The sequence below is a fragment of the Cervus canadensis genome, chromosome 2 (assembly GCF_019320065.1).
Source record: "Cervus canadensis isolate Bull #8, Minnesota chromosome 2, ASM1932006v1, whole genome shotgun sequence".
NCBI classification, from domain to species: Eukaryota; Metazoa; Chordata; class Mammalia; order Artiodactyla; family Cervidae; genus Cervus; species Cervus canadensis.
The window spans coordinates 15,000,711-15,023,370 of NC_057387.1; the positions used below are offsets into that span (position 1 = coordinate 15,000,711).

The 22,660-nt window shown below is 45.4% G+C and overlaps 1 protein-coding gene across 4 annotated transcripts in view; it reads left to right on the forward strand.

Moving 5' to 3' along the window:
• KCNN3 (potassium calcium-activated channel subfamily N member 3) overlaps positions 1–20,363 on the forward strand; it is a 169,529-nt gene extending 149,166 nt beyond the window's left edge. For 3 of the 4 annotated variants that reach the window (XM_043455201.1, XM_043455215.1, XM_043455222.1), the window contains 3 exons: positions 6,665–6,792; positions 7,625–7,694; positions 13,346–20,363. In XM_043455201.1, coding sequence (XP_043311136.1) covers positions 6,665–6,792; positions 7,625–7,694; positions 13,346–13,639 — 492 coding nt within the window. In that variant the 3' untranslated portion in view covers positions 13,640–20,363. The remainder of the gene's footprint in view (positions 1–6,664; positions 6,793–7,624; positions 7,695–13,345) is intronic. The other variant, XM_043455208.1, reaches the window with a different exon arrangement.
• Positions 20,364–22,660: the final 2,297 nt, after the last annotated feature.

Below are 22,660 nucleotides of genomic sequence, written 5' to 3' on the forward strand. Positions count from 1 at the left end.
ACCTATTAATCATTAAAATATTCAAATTGTTCTAGTCTTTATTGGTAATAAAGTCTTCAGCCCAGCCTTTACCATTAGAGTCACACTATTTTTATTCATTTATTTCCCAGGGAGGCAGGGGCAGGTAGGGTGGTGGTCTGACAGCACAGGGTCCAAACTAAGTTTCTGGTTTTCTGAGTCACGTGACTTTTCTTCTCTCACTTGTATAACTTGTTGACCCTGGCGGCAACATCATTTCTGTATTTAATGCAGTCAGATCTTCCCACATGGACTTGGCAGTGTTACTGCCATTGTTAATCTCGAATTACAATTTACTGCTAAACTCTGGGCTACTAGATAATATATATGTAAATTACACACAGAGAGACTATAAAAAAGATACTAGATCCTCATCTTTTCTCCCATGCAACACTACACATCCCTGTGTCTCTACTTTATGCAATGAAACACATCCATTGCAGCTGGATACCACACCCTGTGTTCTGGGGACACCGAGATGAATAGGAGATAGTCCCTGCCCTCATACTTACTGCCTGTCCTCAAAGAGCACCTCTCCTTTCTAAAGAGCAAGGTAGCTGCCCATGTACACACTTGGCTTAAGAGGTACCAGGAGATGTTCTGTTTGCCACGCCCACTCTCCACATCAAATCTGCAGATACCTCCGTGGTGTGCTGCCACTGGCTGAGGACTGTTATCTCTTCATTCTTTCCATGAAGGGTTCCTGCCTCAAATACTTCATCCAAGTTCATTTCCCCCTGCAATCAATGGGTAAGACAAAAACCAAACCTGTATCTTCCTAACATTAGTGTCTTTTCCTGACATCCCTATTAATGACATCATCATTCTTCCAGTCTCCAGGTCTGAAAATTTAGCAGCATCTCTGACTCCTCTCTGCCCTGGTAACCCACAGGGCTCCAAACAGCTTCGGAGTCTGATTCCACCTGGCCAAACCAGCCTCTCCAGGTCCTCTGCCCACCATACTTCAAGCCACCATCTCAATCTTGTGCCATTTCAGTTGCTTGCTACCTTCTCATCTCACCTGGACCTCCCTTGCCCAAGTCATCCTGTACTTTATCCTTGTGACTCTTCTTAGATGCTGAGACTTAGCTCTGCACATGCCACCAACCTGCTCAAAAACCTTTCTTAGCCTCCCAGAACCTACTGATCAGTGCTAAAGAAAACTTTTCTTTAATTACAAGCACGTGTCAAAGTTTTGTCACAATCCTGCTGGGGAAAAAAATGTTTTTTTTCCAGCAGGCTAATTCAAAGGTTTACTCATAAAAGGGGTCTTTTATTGGAAGAAACAATAGTAGTCATTGTTATACTGGGTACAGAAAATCTAGCTAAAGGACACTAGATTCCTGGCTGACAGCTGGTAGGACCCACAAGTAGATTCCCAGAACAGGTCTTAATCTTTTACGAATTTGTCAGATAATCAATTGAGCAGTTATCAGGGATGCTAATTGTCCCCAGAAGGGAATTATAAATTATATCACCCACTAAAGTTCTGTCTCAGACAGATTGGGTACAGTTTTTCTTTAACAATAGTCATAGGAACATTGAGTTTTTGAGCTGAAAGGTTCTTAGGGATGAGCCTCTCAGGCCCAGAGATAGGCGAGGGGGCCTCCCAGCCATATGCAGTGAGTTGGGTCCCAGCCAGGGCTGCCGTTTGTTCTCAGGCTGGTAGGCAGCTCTCCAGCCATAACCCAGTGGGTTTCCCAGAACAGTTAGTTCCTTGGAATTCAGAATAGTGGTGAGGGTCCCAGGTCTGCTGGAAGAAAAAGCCAGTTTACCTCCAAAAAAGCCGAGCATCACATTAATAGCATTATGGAACTAGCCTCCTGAATCCACAGATTCAGGACCATGTTGCTCTGGGGAAAGACCAGACGCCAGCTTCCAACATGGAAGCACAGCCCTGCCTGCTCCCAGCCCCAGTGTCCTGCCAGCCACAGGAGCCCCCATTTCTTATTCAGCGAGAGCTTCTGAGCGAGGCAGGCGGAGGAGCCTGAAAAGGGAATGTGGAACAAGATGGGGGAGGAAGGAGGGACAGTGTAAGGAGGGAAAGGAGAGAGATGGCGGCCGCAGGAAGCCAGCAACTAGTGTGGTTGTGGGCTGGAGAGTCAGGGTGGTGGATGGAGAAGAGGGGATGTCCGGGCATGACAGACAACTTCAGTGGAGCGTCTGAAGACAGGCCTGACCCGAGGGCTCTCAGACTGTGATATTACCATCCCTTCAGGTTTATTCATCTACATTCAACCTCTAGAACTTCTTGAAGTTGTCCAAGTCACACCTTCTTGCCAGGCCTGATCTGCCCTCCTCCCTTCCTCCTTTCCCCCCTTCTCCATCCTCCAGGAGCAAACACCCTCACCCTGGGATGGAGTTCTGGCAGCATTGTGGGCATGCTAGTATTTCTTCTCTGGGGGACCCACCAGTAGGGCTCCTGGAATTACTCTCCCAGGACTCCGTGGCTGCTGGAAGCATGGGGAGGCAGGCAAGAAGGGTTGCTTCTCCTCCTGCCTCACATGTTCCTCCTGCAACAACCAGCCCCTCTCCCGCATAACACAGAGGAGCAGATTACCCTGCAGAGAGGCGGCCAGAGCAAGTCATGGACAGGTATAATACAGCCAAGAGCTCAAGGAACAGACATACATGTTCTGTGTTTTCTTTCGCTGGAGGTGGAGGAAGAAGCTGACATTTGTTGCAGGGGAAGAGCATCAGTAAGGCACCAGGTACTAAGGCGCTGGACAGCCAGGCTCTGTGCTAAGTGTTTGAAGTACATTCTCATTGAATCAACCCTGCGATCCCGTTTCACAGGTCAGAACTTAACATTACTCTGTAGCACCCTTCTCTGCTGCAGCTACAGGGCATGCTGGCCCCACAGGATTAGAAGCTCCCTGAGGGCAGAAAGGTTATTGGTTTGTGCCTCCCAGGATTCTCACTTCCTCGAACAGTGTCAGCCCCATCTTTGGGGTGTGGTAAATGATTTGGGAAAGAATGAATAAGAAAATTGAGTCTCAGAGAGAGCCTTCCCAACGGGTCCGAAGTGAAGGTGGTCATTCATTCATCCCCTTGTGAGGTTTTTCCTAGGGCCAGTGGAACAACATAAACATAAAGTGTTGAGCACAGAGCCGGGCACATAGGAAGCACTCAGTGGATGTTAGCTGTCAGTACTACATGCAAGATCTTAGTTGTACAACTTTCTTGCCCAGGCCCATCAATCTTTGAGCCCTCCCTGAAGTACATAAGTCACTGAGCCTTTTCTCTGGCCACCATCAGAGTGAAAGCACACAGATTTGGGGAGAGAATGAATGGACCCACAGAAACAATTAGCTCATGTGCTATGGATTTGGGATGGAACAGCCAGTCTTCCATGCACAAACAGCCCTCTTCTAACTATTCCTGAGTCCATCAGATCATGGCCAAGCTTACCCAGGCCTTCCCAGTTCCCTGACCCACCCACTCTCACCCCCAAGAGTGTCTTTGGGCCCTGATGCCCCTGCCCATCAGGAGAGCTCAGTGGTACCCAAACCCCCATCCTGAAACAGTGCTCGGGAACCCTGTGGCGCTCAGTGAATCCCAGGAGGTGCACACGACCTCTACGTTTCCCACCCCAGTGATGCCCAAAGCAATCAGCCAGGTGAATTGGAGGGAGAACCTGGTCATAATAGCATTTACTGTCGACTTGGGAAAGCACAGTGCAGTTAAAAGCCTATTTCTTCTTCTCTTGCAGATATTGATCTACTTAGCTTTGTGCCAGGCTGTTTGCTGACAATTAATTCAGAGTCAGCACCAAGGCTCGCATTTAACATCGCTTTCCCGAATACGCGGGGGCCTCCTGTTCAAACCCATAAAGATGCTGTGACTGCTTCACTCAGCTACCCAGGCTGTGCTGTGGTTTTAGCACCTTATATTTGGGCTGAAGTTAAGTGCAGGACCCGGACTCCCTGTTCTGTCATATTGCTAAGTGAGGGCCGTGATGATTAAAAACAAATCTAATGTCCTTTCCAGTTCCTTGATCCTGGAAAACAGGAAATAATTTTGTTTGCGTAGAGATGACATCTTGTCAGGTCTTTCTTCAGACCACATGAAAACCTTATGCTCTTTTTTGGACCTGGGTCTTGTTTTGACTCTGCCATTAGCTAGCTGTGGGCTTCTGATCCTCACATCCTATCTCTGAAACTGCCATTTCCTCATATTCTCAGAGGGAATTTGGGCCAGATGATGATAACTAACATCTTTATGGTACTTTATAGTTTCTATAACACTTAAATTCACATTGACTCAGTTTGCCATTTATAACTTTAAGGTCTTGGTCTGTGTCTCTGTTTCTTCATCTGTAAAATGGGGATAATATGAGTACCTGCCTGAGAGGGTTGTTGTGAAGATTAAATGCATTTGCACATATGTAATCTGGCGCCCAGTAAATGTTCACTCAGCACCATCAGCTCCATGGTAATTGCCTCCTAGGGGCCTCAAAACAACCCTTAAGGTAAGGATTTATTTTTCCCATCTTATGGATAATTAAGCACTTACTCCTAAACTGGCAGAACAAGGATTTACTGCAGGTTTTCCAATTTCCAGTACTGGTTCCCCACCAACACAGAGACCATTGTCAGGGGCTCATCCACACTGATGTTCCGTGCCTTTATCAGTGTTCCAGGGATGAGATTTGAATAGCTGGGGCTCTGCCAGTCACCCTAAATGCTGGGGCAGGGTTTTCCCTCCTAGTCTTCTGGGAGGCTCTCCTTGGAGGCTATACGCCTCGGAAAACTGAAGAAACCACCTGTCAAGTTGCTCTCTTCCTACAGAAGGGCGGCGAGAGGATGCCCTCCACAGAGAGAGGGCCTTCCCTTCTATGCTGCCTCTTTTGCCAGGAGGCTGACATCCACTCTAGCCCCTGGACAGAAGCCCCGTGATGACCCCCTCTGCTTCCTCCCCCGTCCTCACCTGGACACTCACCGTTTCCAGCTTCTACTCACCACCACCTGCTTCCTCTCAGGCAAGAAAGTGCCAGAGGTGGGCAATTAAGTCATTTAAAACCATTTTCATGGTAGAATTTTACTGAGCAGAAAAGCAGTATTTATGTCACTTAGACATTTCTGAGAAGACCTAGCTGTTCTTTTAGAACATCACTTCAGCGCCAATGAAAAATATAATCCAGCCTTCGTAATAAATTTTTAAAACACACACACAAAAGTTATCAGCCTACAAAACAATGTTTCCTGGGCCTTCCCACACGTCTCAGTATTTTAACAACGTCCCATCTGTTGATGTCAGTCTGAAGAAGCAGGCCTGTACTCTCCAATTTTATTAAAATCTTTTCTGGCTAGTAACCTGATTTCTACTAGGCTGGCCTACTTACTTCCAGGCCCTGGGCCTATGGCCCTGTGCCAATGTGCATAGCTGATAGAAATGGGAACAGTTCATCAAAAATCTGTTTAGCTCGTGCTTAATAAGAAATGTTTCCTCTTGCTCTTGTTACTAATTGCTGAAGATGTCTGTGTTTGGATTAAAACTTTGTCCCCTGCCATCTGGATGCCATTGATATGTCTCAGTTCCATCGTGAGCTGGATGATATCAGTGGTTTCCATGTCAACAGATGACAGCGTCATATGTGGAAATGTGTGATTGCAGTGCAGAGAAGGAGCCAGCCTGCAGAAGGAAGCGGCTCTGGTTTCACACCAAAATATCTTCACTGATTTGCAGACCCTTCTTGGAAATGATGTCAGTTTTATGCCAATTATACTTATATGTAAAGTTGCAGTGTAACTGTTTTGGGCCATTTGGGAAAGGAAATAATGGACTTGTTGATACCTAGAGCTCCATTTGGTGGGAAAGATTTCCTCAAAGAGGCCTGGTAAAATCTCCAGCTGAAGTGAAATAAGTCAGACAGAGAAAGACAAACACCGCATGATTATCACTTACACGTGGAATCTAAAAAAGACAACAAACTAGTGAATATAACCAAAAAAAGCAGACTCACAGATAAAGAGAACAAATTAGTGGTCCCCAGTGGGGAGGCAGGAGGGGCGACACAGGGGCCGGGGAGTGGAGATACAGACTACTGAGGGTAAGACCGGCTCAGGGATATATAGGGCAACATGGGGAATATAACTAATATTTTGTAATAACTGTAAGTGGAAAGTAACCTTTACATTTTTAAAAATAAATTTTAGTTAAATTTTAAACAATTTTAAAATAAATACAATCTCTAGCTGATAGGAAATCTGTTTACTCTCGGAATCCAAGAAATGTACCATGTACACTAAATAAAAACCCCATGTAGAGCATGGAACTCTGCATCCAAGGGCAGCAGTGGTACATATTTATCTATTCCAAGTGTACCCCAGGCCTCCAGGTCTCGGGAAGGCAGCCTATCTAAATATAGCAACGGCAGTGGAGAGGCAGTCCCAAAATAATTAAGAAAGAGAAAGAGGCACTCCTCAACTTCAGCCTCCAGTCTACCGTGTCCAATACAGGATTAATGAGAGATGAATTTTCATCATCCTTTCTAAGAGTTCACGATTTGATTAAGGAAAAAGATCATTGCAGACTCATTTCCTTGCCAAGTCGACTCTATCGGCAGACCCCCCCCCCAAAAAAAATATCATGTGAACCTAGGAAAACTCACCTGATAGTAACCTGCTTTTTTACTTTTCCTTAGATCAAGAATGCTGCAGCCAATGTCCTTCGGGAAACGTGGCTAATCTATAAACACACGAAGCTGCTAAAGAAGATTGACCATGCCAAAGTCAGGAAGCACCAGAGAAAGTTTCTCCAGGCTATCCACCAGTGAGTAAGCCAGGGAGGCCAGGCCACCAGACGACCAAGTGAGAAGTGGTGGGCGCCCCAGAGCCCCACTGGAATCTTCTCATATACTTAGAGGAGCGGGAGAAATCTGCTCCACTCAACAAGCACAGGGGGTGGTGAACTGGATCCAGATCAGTCTGTTTATTCATTTATTGCACCTGCCACAGCAAGACATTGGACAGGCTGCCATGGAAGGCAAAAATTAGATAAGAGCCTCAGGGAGCTCTCAGAGTCTACATACACACACATACATCACATTACAACTGGAAGCAGAACAAATTGTGATCAGTGCTTTCTATAAGCTGCTGCTGCTGCTAAGTCACTTCAGTCGTGTCCGACTCTGTGTGACCCCATAGACGGCAGCCCACCGTCCATGGGATTTTCCAGGCAAGAGTACTGGAATGGGGTGCCATTGCCTTCTCCGTTTCTGTAAGCTAAGCATTTTAAAAAATATAGTGGATTTTTCAAAGTAGAGGATGAAAACATTTAGTCTGACCTGGAAGTTTCAGGAAACCCTGAAAGGCTGAGCATAAGACCTTAAAGGTGGAAGGCACAGACTTGATAAAGGCATGGAAGCTGGGACACGATCTGAGAGTGGTGGGCAAGCTATAGTGACTAGAGGCAAGCACGCATGGAGATGAGTTTGCTTACTTGGGGACCTGCCAAGCCCTTGATTCTGGTCAGTTGTCACCCATGTTTGTGGTCCTGGGCTGGGTTCCAAAACCAGATGGATTGACGTGGATGTGGAATCAGCTGGTGGGGCTGAACCCAGCATGCACTTGAAGAGTATGGCTCTTACGACTCTTTCCCACAGACTGAGGAGCGTCAAGATGGAGCAGAGGAAGCTGAGTGACCAAGCCAACACTCTGGTGGACCTTTCCAAGGTGAGTGGCAGAATCCAAAGACCCCATGAAGGGTTCTCAGACGCTGCCCTTTCATCTCCTCAGGTGTGGCTGTGAAGAAGTGGCCATGGCTAAACTGGACAGAGCAGGACCAGGAAAGTTAAGGCCACTTCCTCCTTCCTTAAAAAATAATCTAAGTTCAAGTTCTTGACATTTGCAAGCTACTAGTGTGTGTTATTGACTTTGAAAACCTGGCATGTGTTTCTTCGATTCTATCGCTCAGGTCAGGCTTTGCTGGGAATTGATTGACTGGCCTGCTGAGTCTGTTTAGTGTGTTGCTTGATTCGCTGGACGCTGAGTTTGCACAGGGTGAAGGAGAATGACAAGACCAAACGGTGATGATGGCGATGCTGCTTGTCTAGGCCACACCTAGAAGGATCCTTCTGATTTGTGGTTATAATTGTAAGCTCATTTTCCTGCATCCTTCAGTCCTTACGACTCGGCTTTTCTGGCCCCCGGTCAGGAGGAGGGGGGAGGTGCATATCTTTCTACCTCACGAAGATGCCAAAGAAGAGAGCCCTCCTTTCAGAGCCCTACAATCGTTCTGCATTTCTGGCCCTGAACTGCCGCAAACACTGTAAAGAAACTCGCTCCTTTTGCGAATCTCTGGAGTGAAAGAAAGAAGCGGAGGCTGCACTGCTGGAAGAGCTGAGTGTGGGCACCACTGAAGAAAGGACCTGACCCATCCTCAGCTCCTCCTCCTCCTTGCCTCTTGATAGAAATTGTATGTCAAGTGTATAGCCCAGGGCCAGGCTGGTAGAACATTCCAGCAGATGTCAATTATCATCACAGAACACATTCCCTGAGTAAGCAAGAGAAACTCCCTCAGGCAAATTAAACCCCCTTTGAAAAGAGGGTGTAATCAGAGAAATTGCCAGTTCCTGGGCCACATGCAGTGCCTTGTTCAATGAAGGGATCAGGCCAGAGAAAGGATCTCCCAAGCTTGGGAGGACTTTAATCAGGGAATGTGTGGCTGGCATGGGTTGGGAGAAGCCCACAGGCCTGTTTGTCTTTACAGGGGGTGCTGAGGTAGACTGAGGTTTCCTGCGAGCCTGGAGGAGGCAAGGATGTGAATGGGATGCCCGAATGCAGAAGGGAACCCCTCACCAGGGTCTAGCGTGCATTGCTCAACACTCTTGGCTTCTAGTATCAGAAACCCTTTGGAAGTAGGTTTAAAAATGTAGGTGTTTAGGAATACAAGGAAGTCTCATTCCAGGCAGAACCTCAGGGCAGGCATGTGGTCAGACTTCAGAAAGGAACTAACTAGAAATGGACCTCACCCCAGGAAATAGGTGCCCACCCTCTCTTCTCTCTCGTATTCAAGTGCCCGCATCAGTTCTCTCTCTCTTCCTCTCCCGCATCTCCTGACAACTTTCTATGCCCCTTGTCTCCAGGGCAGGCCCCTATCCAGAGTCCATGTTCTAGTTCTAGCCACAGGCAAAGACAAATTGACTGGCCTCCTATTGGTCTTAATTCTAAATTCTCAAAAGGGATGAGCTGACTGGCCAGTTTGGGTCACATGTCTACCCTCGGACCAATCACCTGAAGCCAGGAGGAGGGTCAGGTAAGGCAAACATTGCTGGGAAACCCATGCTGGGGGATGCAGGAATGGTCCACCAAGCCCCAAGATATTTCTTTAACAAGTAGCCATATTTCTGCCTTCTCTGTCACCTGGCAAGACACTCTGTGGCTGGAGTTCTCCTGGAAATAGTGGACACCCTGGACTTTCAAACCTTCATTTCTTCATGTCAGTCACTGCTTATCACAGAGATGGGGCCCCCTGCAGAGCAGACTGGGTGAAGCAAACTCCATGAATTGGAAAGAGGCTCACAGAAACTGGGTGGGGAACCTAAACCATCAATAACTGGAAAGAAAGAGTGTGGAGGAAAGGGTTAAGGGAAGGTGCCTGCTGGGCTGCAGGGGTGGTGTGAACTCCGCCACACTTCATCTTTCCTCCCAGGAGGCTCAGCCAAGGTCCTGGCAGCAGCCTAGCATCTTTCACACTGGTCTGCATTCCCCCCTGGCATCTTGTCGCCAAGCAACAAAACAGGGGAGACAATAATAACACGGTGTTCTCTCCTTTTCTCTCTGTGCTTCGTCCGCCCAGCTCACCACTTCCCACCCCTGTCCTGTGGTCCTCTCGAGATTAAGAAAAGAGCATGTGGCCTCCAAATAACACTTGCTCTATGGAAGAGCTCTCTTGTAGGGTGGCAGAGCTTGGGGGCCTGGGAGGGGTGTGTGTGCTGGGGCTCTTTATACCTAGCTTCAGTGTCTTCCATTGAGATGTAAAAATCCTTCCCCACATCTGAGGCTCAACTGATCAGATAAGGTGATATCTGTGAAAATGCTCCAAAAACTATAATGGTTCTGCACGTGGTAGTTCTGATTAGAAATCTATATGAGGAAACCAAGATCCCAAGGAACAAAGAGACCATCCCAAGTTTGGTCTGTTGGCGAGCTGCCATGCTGGGGCAGAGACCCAGGGGCCCAGACTCAGTCCAGAGCTCGTCAGGGTGCCCCTGCAGGCAAATCCATTTAAGGTTTTGTACATTCTGGGAAGAACATGCACCTTGAGGAGCTTCTGTGAATGTTAATTACTGAAGGAAGCACTGCCACCCCTAAACTCACCCTCTCCTCCGAGAGGGCCACAGTGGAGTCCTGCCCTGGAGAAGTCACAGCTGCCTCATTCCTTCTGGGGCTGCAGCCAATTTCCTGGGGGGAAGGTATCGTGCGTACGTGCTTAGTTGCTCAGTCATGTTCGACTCTGCAACTCCATGGACTGTAGCCCTCCAGGCTCTTCTGTTCATGAGGTCTCCCATGCAAGAATACCGGAAGGGGATGCCATTTCCTCCTCCAGGGGATCTTCCTGATGCAGGGATTGAACCCACATCTCCTGCACCTCTCCTGCATTGGCACATCTCCTGCATTGGCAGGGGGGTTCTTTACCATGTGCCACCAGGGAAACCCTGGGAAGGTATCACTACATTCTCAACCCCCCTTCTCCTATCTCCCCTCTGGCTTCTCACATTTTGCCACCTCTAACTCTTTTTTTCATTCGCCTCACTTCCTACTCCCTTGGCCCCTGCCTGCCCCCATGCTTTCTGCATCTTCCTGGAGTAACTTGAAATTTCAGGTGAAACAGATCAGAGTGTCACTGGCAAATGACCAGAGCCACCGCACCTGCAGGTGAGGGCTGGAGGGTACAAAGCAGCCACAAACCCCACTCTGCCCTTGCAGCCACAGAAACACCCAACAATGTGTTCCTGAAGTCTCCCAAGAATCTTGCTCCCAAGTCTGATGGCATTTGTTAATTTGCAGGGAGAAATGTGACTGTCATGTTGATAAAGTCCCTACAGACCAACCCAGGAAGCCAAATTATAACCCAGACGTTGCCTGATAAGAGTAGAGTCAGAACCTTGGTGGTACTGAATGGAACAGAAGTGGTTTCATTTCAATTAAATGAGTTGAACTTGAGGGATCATTAGATGTATAGTAGGCAGGACTTTGTACTGGTGAGAGGGGGGCCGGGAGAGGATGGTGCCCAGGTTTCAGGTGGGAACAGCTTGAGTGAACGGCCTCTCCTGGAGATAAGGAGCGCTGGCAGAGAATGGAGGGAAAACGGAAGACGGAGCACTTGGCATGAGTTGCATTTGTTTAGTACTCTGCTGACCTGGTTTATACTTCAGGCTCGAGAAGACAAGTTTATTACTCTCAAGTTGTATTTTATTTGCAGTTCCCTGGAGGTACCCCATGTTTGCTCTCCTGCTCTCAAGACCTCGTTCAGGGTTCATTCACAAAAACTTACTGAGCACCTGCTCTCCAGAGGCGGGCCCTGGGCTGGGCCCCCACGGGACTCTTTTCCCCTTTCCTTCAGCCACTCAGGTCTCAGCGGGAAACACTGGGAGATCTTCTAGTTATATGGAAATAACTTGTGGTATAAGAGGTCTTCTCCCATCAGTTAAACTTTTGCGTTGGCTGAAGAATGGAAGGGCAGAGGTTTCTCCCTGAGACAGCACTTCATTCATTCATTAGTTCTACAAACAGCTTTTGGTGCTGACCATGTGCAACAGACCCCCTTGCTAGGCACATCTGTGAATATTTATTCATCAAAAAATGTTAGCTGAGCATCTCCTATGTGCCAGATACTATTTTAAGTCCTTGGGACACGTCAGTGAACACAACAGGCAAAGGTCCCCGCCCTGGAGGGGATTTCCTTCTAGTGGGAGAGGACAGACAACAACAATATGCAAAAGAAACAGCAGATAGTTAGTGTATTAGAAGACAGCATCAAAGAAAGGAGAGCATTGAGCAGGGTTAGCGGGTCAGGAGTGGAGTGCGGACAAGGTGCCTTATTAACAAGGGCGTGGCGGAGGGGAGGGGATTTTTTTTTTTAATTGGCGTCTACTTGCTTTACAATGTTGTGTTAATTTCTGCTGTACAGCAATGTGAATTAGTCATATGTATACATATATCCCCTCCCTTTAGAGCCCCCCTCCTGCCCCCATCCCACCCCTCTAGGTCATCACAGAGCACTGATATGAGGTGTGCTATAGAGCAGCTTCCCACTAGCTATCCACTTTAGACATGGTAGTATATGTATGTCAGTGCTACTCTGTCAATTGGTCTGACCCTTTCCTTCTGTGGGGAGGTGATTTTTCAGGGAGGTTTAGAGGAAGTGAGGCTGTTGGCCATGGGACGTGTATGGGGTAAGTACTGGTGATGGGCGGGTCCCTGGGACACTGGGAGATAGCAGGAGAGCAGGATGTTTACTGGGGGGCAGTGTCAGGACCGTACCTGTCAGAGAGAGGGGGAGGGAGAACGTGGCAGAAAGAGAGTCTGAAACGTGATACGGTAGGCAAAGTCCTCGACCGGCCCACGGGAGTTCCCAAGGTGGCTGGCCCTTCAGAGGTGTCCCAGATTGAGGCAATGTCCCTTCTTGACCAGGAAGGAGAGGCGCTATAATCTCTGCAAGGCGGCTTCCTTTCACTGCAACCCAGGCCAGAGTGAGTTTCATCAGATAATCGTACATTCTGGGTGCTGTGTTGAAAGTGAGCGGTGGGCGGAGCAATGACTTCATTACTATGTGTAGTTATTATTAACTTCTATTTTGTAAGGAAACCGAGGTTCAGAGAGTTTAAGGGACCTGAGGGAAGGCACATTGTTAGTGAGCAGCATACAGGTACTTGAACCCTGGCCTACCAATGAGCAGTCTATTGCATTGTCCACTGCCTGCCTCAGAGCGTCTCTTTTTAATCAGTGGGTGTCATTGCTGTGAGCTGAGAGGTTGGATGCAGTAAGAAACTGAGGATACATTAGGGACTTGTTCTATTTCAGAAGTGCTGCTTCTTTTCCATCCTACCCATTTTCTAATATATTTTTATAGGTAATATGCATTGTTTTTTGTAATAAAACAATAACAACATAAAAAGCACATGTGCCACTGTGCCATGTCTTTAAGAAAGTAAACGGCTTCTCCATCCTTGGCCAGAGGAGACCCAGCCAACGTGGAAGCTGGTCCCTGGAGAGTGGTCTTTCCACTGTCATCTGGAAGAGTATCTCATGTTTCTCATCACAGATTCCCCTGTGATGACCTGTTGTCTTCCCATCTCTCACCTCTCCATCTCCCCAAACAGATGCAGAATGTCATGTATGACCTGATCACAGAGCTCAATGATCGGAGTGAAGACCTGGAGAAACAGATCGGCAGCCTGGAGTCTAAGCTGGAGCACCTCACCGCCAGCTTCGATTCCCTGCCCCTGCTCATCGCCGACACCTTGCGTCAGCAGCAGCAGCAGCTCCTGTCTGCCCTCATGGAGGCCCGGGGCGTCAGCGTGGCGGTGGGCACCCACACCCCACTCTCCGACAGCCCGATCGGGGTCAGCTCCACCTCCTTCCCGACCCCATACACGAGTTCAAGCAGTTGCTAAATAAAACTCCCCACTCCAGAAGCATTACCCATAGGTCTTAAGATGCAAATCAACTCTCTCCTGGTCACTTTGCCATCAAGGAACATTTCAGACCAGGGATCGTAAAGAAGAGACACCGAGCTAATTAACTAACTCATGTTCATTCAGCGTGCTTGGTTTGATATGCCTTGAAACCAGAAATCTAATCTCTGTTTAGGTGCCTCTACTTGGGAGCAGGAAGAGGAGATGACAGGAAGCGACGCCTCTGGCAGGGCCCTTGCTGCAGAGTTGGTGGAGAACAGAAATCCACGTTCAATCTCAGGTCTTCACGTGGGGAGGGGTGGGGGGTCAGATGCACTGAAGGAGCCAACAGTGAAGCCAGCCTGGAGGTGGGTCCCACTGTGGGGAGGGTGTGGTATCAGGCTTGGGAGATGGGTTCCTCACCCCTGGGGTCCTCCAGCCCACCACTTTCCTTTCCTTTTGTCTAAGGAAGCCCCCAGAGGACAAAAGTAAGAGAGAGCTGCCCACAGCTTAAAACAGATGTTCTTTCCTCCCATCCCTTACACAGTCATAAAATTTAGACTGAAAGAAAAATTGATGAATAAAAAGCCAGACTCTCCATTCAATATTAATACTCATATAACCCATGTATTTGCAAGCGTGTGCATGCACACACAGATACACACACATCCCACATTCAACCCAGGTCTTTTCTTGTTTGCACTTGACCCAAGCAAAGAGGGAGCTGGTACCTTACTCTGCACACAGTAGGCACTCTCTAAATGTACATTGAGTTGGTCTGAATCTGGGTGTGGGTGCTGTCAGTTCAGTGGGTTTGCCAGTGTTGCCACATTCTGAGCTTCACTGAAGATGCAGGTCCCTTCAAATACAAAACAGGGTACACCATGCTTGCTCTGAGATGAATGACAAGCCAAAATTGGCATTCTGGAGAGATAAGCAGCCTTCTAAAAATAACAGCTCCTGCAGAGTTTTTATCTTGTATCCAAACAAGCTGTGTTCCACAGGAGTGCATGATCAGGTGTATGGATATGAGGGCAGGGGAACAGGATCTGTGCACGCATGCACACACATGTGTGAATAGGTGCAACCCCAGGACACCTTCGTGAATAGAAGTGTTGTCTGGGGGGTTGTTCAGTGATATTTATCCAGTGACAGTTTTCCAGCCCAGATGTTAAGAGCACAAAGGTGTCAAGGGCCTCACATGAGAGCTGGGAGGAGAAGTGAGGATGAGTGACCCAGGTGGTCCCTTCTATGTGACCTAAAACCATGTCAAAGTGCAAAGTTTTGAAGATAAAGGGAGCCCTTAGGGAACGTTGTGGGTAAGATAAGGTGACATAGATTTGTCAGTAGCTTACTCCTATTGTGCCACGTTTATCTTGGTGCAAAAATTATTGTAATACTTCTCCAACTTCAAGAGGCTTCAGAAACATCCAGATCCAGTGTATAACAGAAATTGTGAGCACAGGGCATCTGGATGCAAGATATTTTTCTCATACCATCATCTAACTATACATAATGCTTGTGATGTGAAAACCATCCTACTGGTCATCACATTTCCCATTCCAAGGTCTCTGACTTCTGCTTGTGGGGACTTAAATGATAGTGTAGGGAATATTTCATCCGTTTAGGGTAAAATGAAGGATGTCATTTGTGGTATGGATGGTTGTCCTGTAGGGTATCACAGGACATCATCACCTTTCTGAAAGCAGAGTCTAGCTGTGGAGACGTCTACAGCTCTGGGCCTGGGACAAGGGAATCATCAGACAGCAAAAGGTAGACAACCCTAGGAAGCCCACTCTTTCAAGAAGATCTGGTCTCTTGTTAAATTTCTTCTTTTATCTTTTTTTTACTGCTATTGCCCTTCCCCTGATGGCCTCATTTTTATCTCAATAACTCCTTTGAGCATTTTCCTTCATTGTTTTGTATACCATAGACGCCACACTTACTGCTGGCTTCTTTTTTTTACTTGTTATTTTACTTATTGATTATCTAAAAGATCCGTATCTTTTTTTATGTCCCAAGAATGGTGCTCCTGTTTTCAGTGACAGCTGAAAGTATAAACAGACAGATAAGCAGGTGAAATAACCATGTGTTTTCTTTGTGGCATTAGTTCATTTCACAGTGTGAAAAGCACTGACAGGTCAACCTGAGCATGCCAATCTCAATCATCTAAACTGCAGCCCTCAATTCTTAATTCCTAGTCACTCTTCCCATTCCCCAGGTAGCCCTATGATGTGTGTGTGTGTGCGCGCACATGCACATGTGCATATGTAGGGATTTCATTTGAATTTCAAACAAATGGCATGCAAGATTCCACTGCTACTCCTCCTGCCAAAAAGTATGTGCAGACTTTTGTTGTCTATGGGTGGCTCTTCTTTAACCCATCACTAATGCTGTTCACTTGGGTAAATCCTAATGACCAAGCTAGCAACACAAGCGAAAAGAGTGGCTGGAGAAACTTTCCGTAACAGCAGTCACTGGTATCCTAGAAACACACGGGCGTTTGTAGTGTGACTGGACCTATTGGTAGTGCAATAGCTAAGTATGGTTTTTCTCCTTGGGAAAAGAGTACTTTTCAAAAAAAAAATGACCGAATTTGCATGTTGACCCTCCAGTGGTAAATGGGACGCTGCTTCTCTGCGCTGCTATTTCAGCTTTAGACGGGGAAGTTATCCATTCTCCTGCAAGTACAATGAACCTTTGATGACTTAGGTATGGATTATCCAGGATGTAACCCACCCATTTCCTTCCTACAGCCCATCTTTCGGCTAAGTCCACTGCGCCTCAGCATCACAGTCAGATGGGAAAGGGGGGCAGGGGGCTTTTCGTGCCATACCTTCTTGTCCTGTAATTTCAAGTTTGGTGGTAGAGGAGATTTAATTATCTACTCGAGAGTTGGCTATATGAAAAAACAATTAATTATGGTAACCTCACCCCAGTACTGAACTGATTGAGTTCTTCCCCCTCCTGGAAGTCAGACCCAGTGGCCAAGCCCCTCCTATAATCTTTCTGTTAACTCAGTGTCAGATCAAAGTATACCCTGATATCCCCTAAAATATCTAGACACTTGAATTAAAAATACGGAGCCACCCCCTCATTGCTTAAGCCATATTATAGCTTCATGTACTGTAAAGGCAGGGATGTATATGATTACCTAAGACCACTAATCTCAGTGGAATTTCAGGACAGAACATCAGTTGGTAAGTTATACCAGACTAGGGGCTCACCCCTCCTTAGATTGAAGTCCAAATGAAAATCTGCATCATTGGATCAAAGGCCACATATGTGTGATCATCATCAATAAATGATCATAAAGTGTCTATGAACTGCTCTTGCCATCCTCATAATATGTAACTTCATGACATCATATCTCTAGAAAGGTATAATACAATGCAAAAGAGCAAGAGGGGTAAGGCCTTGAATCACCACTAACTTTGACTTCAGCAAGTACCAGTGGTATAACAATAATCTCATAAGTGAGAAGGTATAGAGAGTGTATGCCCAAGTAAGTTCTAAAGTGTTGAGCAAGCGCAAACTGTTGTTGTATATTAAAGGCCGGGAAGAAATAATATTGAAGAAATAATGATTTTAATACATTCCCTTTGATTTTTTATAATTTCTTATGAATAAATCCTGATGGAAGAGAATAAACCTAGAGATACAGAATCAGAATAAATAAAAAGCTAACATTGGATCCATATCCTTGGCCAATGAATATAACCACCTCAGACCTCAATTTCTCTATACTTAAAATGAAGATAACAATTAATATTCTTAAGTGTGAAGTATTCAATAGATTTTTAAAATGGAATCACTATTGTCAACAACACCAGCCCAAACCAACTCTGTCTAGTCTACACTTTGGTGTTGCCTCAGAATGTACTCAGTAGTTACCAAAAAGTAATTCTTACCTATTGACCTATGTGAAATTAGCAGGGAGAGAAGCATGGGATGAGCACATAGTCCCAAGACCTCTCTCCTCCTTCAGAGTGTACCTCATCAAACAGTGCACCCCAAATTAAGAATCAGTGTTTCATTCCAGAACCCATGATGTTGCTACCATCACAGGACCAAATTGAGACACTATGAAGTCATTGCACTACCAGTAGGTTACTGCCCTTTTAAAGTTACTGCTTTTAAATCGTAAACTATGTCCCCAGTTCTGCAGTCATCCCACTTCCCTCGATGTTGCCTAGAAGCAGATGAAGGCTCTGTCAGTCATCATTTTGCTGCCCCTATTGACTCTGCACGTGTTCGGTTTCAGTACCTTAGACAGCTACCTGATGGCTTCCTGGTAGGCGGGAACAGCCTCTTCCCTTCCCATCCTTCCGCTACAGTCGGTCGGCTTAACGACACCCTGGACAGTATCCCTTCCTTCTCTACTGCCGCCAAAGTAAACACTGTGGGAACGGGATCACTGAAACCACTAAGAAAGGAATGTTACAGGGATAGCAATATTAAGTGTCTGCCTCTGGTAGTAGAATATAGGTGAGTTGCTCTTCATCCTGAAAGCTTGTGCCAAGCTGCATGAATAGAAATTAACACTAAACTCCTGTCAGACAAATAATATGTAGATTTTTACTAAAATAGACCGAAGCTTATTAAAAAGTTCTCAGTGGAATGGTATAGTAATATATACAGATAGAGAAAAAAAATAACTGTGATCTTTTTCCTTACACTATTACTGGAAATGCCCAAATATGAACTGGAGTTCCCTCTGAACAAAACCATTATCAAATCTTCAACGTATGACCTCCAAATCTAGGTGCCAAGTGCCCTGCCACAGTTGTTTACACACCCGAGAAACACGTTCTGGAAGCTGTACTCTTGGGCTTGGACCATGTGTTGAGACAAACAAAACAGACGTTGTGGCCAACCAAGCTGATGGAGGAAAAGCACAAAATTCAACACCAACCTATAGTTCAGATCCCAAAGAGATGCTGAATTTATAGCCAAAAAAAAGTTTCTTTGACAAATCAAATACCGATCTGATCGGAACAGCCAACATGAAAGTTCACAGAAGAAGGACAGGGAATAAACAACATTCTCTAGCTGTATCATATTGTCTCAGTCTTTGAATCTCAACCAGGACTGATCTACCTTCATCAGACACACTTTTTAATGGCGCAACAACTCAGTATTGGTCCCAGACTCTCCATTCTGCACTGACCGGAAGAGAACAAAAGAGAGCAGCAGGATGTCAATGGAGGAAATATATCCATGGCGAACTCAGAAACTGATGTGTTTATATTCAGAATCAGATGAGCTTCAATATGAATTTGCATCTTGCCTCTGTACTGCTTGCTATTTTTTAATGATAGGAGAAAGTATAACAGTTTATTTTAAATATGAAATATATTGCTATATTATAAAATATATTGTAACTTTCAATTAACATTTTGTATCAAACTAGTCTTTAGCAGGTACAGTGTCAACCTGCTCTCCCAACGACTGTTTCTGAGTACACATCACTATTAGTGATTGCCTAACACCCAGAACAAGGGTCCTCAGCCTACTGAACTGCCATATTCTAATTCCCTGAGACCTGACTAATAGAGATAAAAGAACGTTATACCCCACTTAGAAGACTAATTCTACCCTAAATTCTTTCAAGCCATTTCAGAAGAGATCTTAAAAGCCATCACTCCTTTAGTAGCTGTGCAAAGCCAGTTTAATTAAAGTGCAGGCTCTTTCTATCTAAATGCAAAGGCCCTATTACATAAATGATATGCCTCAAACTCAGCCAATCAGTTTTTCCTTTGGCAATGGCAGAATGGGGCATAAGGAAGGGTCTTGTTCTCCTGTGACACAAAAGATTCAGAATCCTAGGCGTTGTAAGTTTCTCTGCGTCAGAGTATAACTGGGATTGGAATTTCATTTCCGTGGGGACCCAGTGAGAACCCAGCGGGCAGTTATGCTCTTCTGAGTCAGCGGTGCCCTAGAGGGAGCCAGGTTTCCACACATTTAACCACAACATGGAGCACAGCTCCTAAGGGAATGAAGGGAGGAGGCAGGACATGCAAAGAGCTGGGCTTCCTTTTCTGCTAGTTTAGCTGGGAGGAAAGAGTTTCCATCAAGATGTTTTCCTTTATCGGCAAAACTGTGACAAATTTTCTACTTCAGCAACTACGATATCGATGTCCTTCCTTCTCTGATAGAGCAGTTGGGACACATGTGTAAAATTTCTCACTTCCCTCCTTTGGCCACGGGACTCTTTGTAGATGAAAACAGGATGCATTTGGTCATAGAACGAAGGTTTCCTGGAATCAGTGGCCTCCTCCCAAGGAGGACCCTTGCTTGTTATCACATTGGTAAAATATTGCACAGGTGCACAGCAAGTAGCATCAGGATGGATTCTTCAACTGAGGGTATCTCTTCCCTTCACAATCTCTGAAAATTCACACAGATATACTGATAGTGCACAACAGTAGGTTTTCTCCTGGGAAAAAGGCTGGAATCCTCTCACACTTCCGTTTTATTTGAGCTTAAATATAGATAAGGCTGGGGCCTCAATGATGTTATTCATGCCATTCGAAAGAGAAATATCTAAATGCCCAGCTTCAATATGCTCATGTGGCTGAGACCTAACATGGAGACACATTTTACTTCATTTTTATTCATTAAGCTTTTTATTTTGTACTGGAGTATAGCCAGTTCACAATGCTGTGATAGTTTCAGGCGGACAGCGAAGGGACTTGGCCATACATACACATGTATCCCTTCTCTCCCAAACTCCTTCCCATCCAGTTCTCCACATAACATTGAACAGAGTTCCCTGTGCTGTAAGCTGGTCCTGGTCAGTTATCCATTTTAAATACAGCAGTGTGTACCTGAACACACATTTTATTTTCATTGAACTGAATTCTCTCAGTCTCTATACTGGTCCTCAGTTACATGTTTGGCTGAGCTCCAATAAAGCCATCAGAACTCCCGGGCACCTGTTTTTAGCAAGTTACTCACTCACTTGGTAATGGAAATTAGTTTATTCTCAATTTCATAATTGACTGATGAATGTACTGGTGGTAATTTATTTGTCTCGTAATACTTTTCTGCTACTAAATAGAACTGTCTCTTTTGGCTTTTCCTTCTAGCTGTTCTCAGACTAAGACTTTTATGTTTACAGAGAGTGTTCTGATTTTTCTACTCAAAGTTACTATTCCATCTAGAATTAAGAAAGCCAATACAAATTCCTGATTTGGGGAAAATGGGACCTTTGGACAGTAATTCAGGCATATAGCTATATGCTGACAGTTGTAAGTCAAAGTGTGGTCCACAGATCGGTGGCATTAGCATCATTTGGGAACTCGTTAGAAATGCAGAATCTCGGGCCCCATCCCAGGCCTACTTAATCATATTAGGCATTTTAACAACGTCCCCATGTGGTATACATATTAATTGTAAGCACTGTCCTGACCACACAGCAATGGTAAATAACATCATTACTATTCAGAAAATCAAACTGTTTCTTCCTTGACCCTCATGTATAGAATTATTTGATGAAGTAAAGGTCCCATATGATCATAAAAACAAATGCACCTTAAAATTCCTCTTGAGGTCAGATAGCTCAAGTGGTATATACAAAGAAGCAGTCTTTTCCCAGTCTTATTTTAAAAGTACTCACTTCCTAGCCTTGAGCCATCTCAAAGCACCTTTTTAAGGTTTTCGTTTTAGCGAATGCTGGCAGGGCCATCAGAATATCAGGTGGTTCTTTGGGCCAGGTCCCCTGGAAGGCCAACTGGCTCCCTGCTCAGCATAACGCAGAAATAGCTGCATCTGTGTTCCTTCCTTGAGAAACTCAGCATCCCACCAGTGGGAACTCTCCTCCCTAGAGGAAACTAGCAAGAGAAGTTAGTTTAACCGTCTAGAAACATTCCTAATCTCTCTTTAAACCAAGTCTCTTATTCATTACACCAACCAGACACTCTGAGGTAAGCAAGGAAAGATGTGAATTGTGATATTGGCGCCATAAATTGATATGTACCCAGAAACAGTTATGTTCTGAATTAATGGCTTTAACCTGTTCATTGTAAAAAGTGCCTTGGACTTCAATCTAAAGAGGTCAGTATAAATATATGTGTGTGTGTGTGTGTGACATATGTAGGCAAATATTTACATATTTATACATACATAGGTGCACACACATATACCCTGCACATTCATATATAACATATACATACATATATAAATGCTTCATAATATATCGTATTGCTATTTGCAGCTCCATTTCTTTTGTCTGGTCCTATGTTTATTTGTTTAGTGAGACCTTTACATAGAGAGGTTCTATCCAGGACATTGATGTATTTTTTTGTTTGTTTTTTACTTTTTATTAAAAAGGTAAAGGATATAAAAAGTCAAGTGCCTGAAGGTTTTGAATGGAACTGTGGTCAACTTTCTCAGATCGTCAAAAAGGAAATTGAATTTGTTTTTGGGAACCGTTTTTCTGTTTCAGTGGCTTTGTTTCCCTCTGCAGGACTGCCTAAGTAAAAGTGGTTACAGTGATTTTGTAATTTCATTATATTCCATTTTAACAGCAAACCTTTTGTTCACTCTAGTGCCAAGTTCTCTTAACATAGCAGAATCAGAAGGTTCTGGTCTTTATGAGCTAGGCACGGTTTTATTGTCACCTGAAAGACTAAATTGTAGGAGATGGGGCTTGGGTCAACTCAAATACTGCTTGGGTTTCTCAGGTACCTCAGAGGTAAAAATTCTGCCTGCCAACCAAGACATGGGTTCGATCCCTGGGTCAGGAAGATCTCCTAGAGAAGGAAATGGTAACCTACTCCAGTATTCTTGCCTGGGAAGTCCCATCGACAGAGGAGCCTGGCAGGCTACAGTCCAAAAAAAAGTTGGACATGACTTAGAGACTAACCAAATATTGCTTCCATTTGGTAGCACTCACAGAAGGACAAGTAGGAATTTCTCTCCCTGAACCAGGTGAGAATCTAAGATGGCCAGCCAAGGGACCCCAGTGAACTTTCTAGAGCTCCTGCTCCCTGCCTTTCTACAATAATACAGTCATCT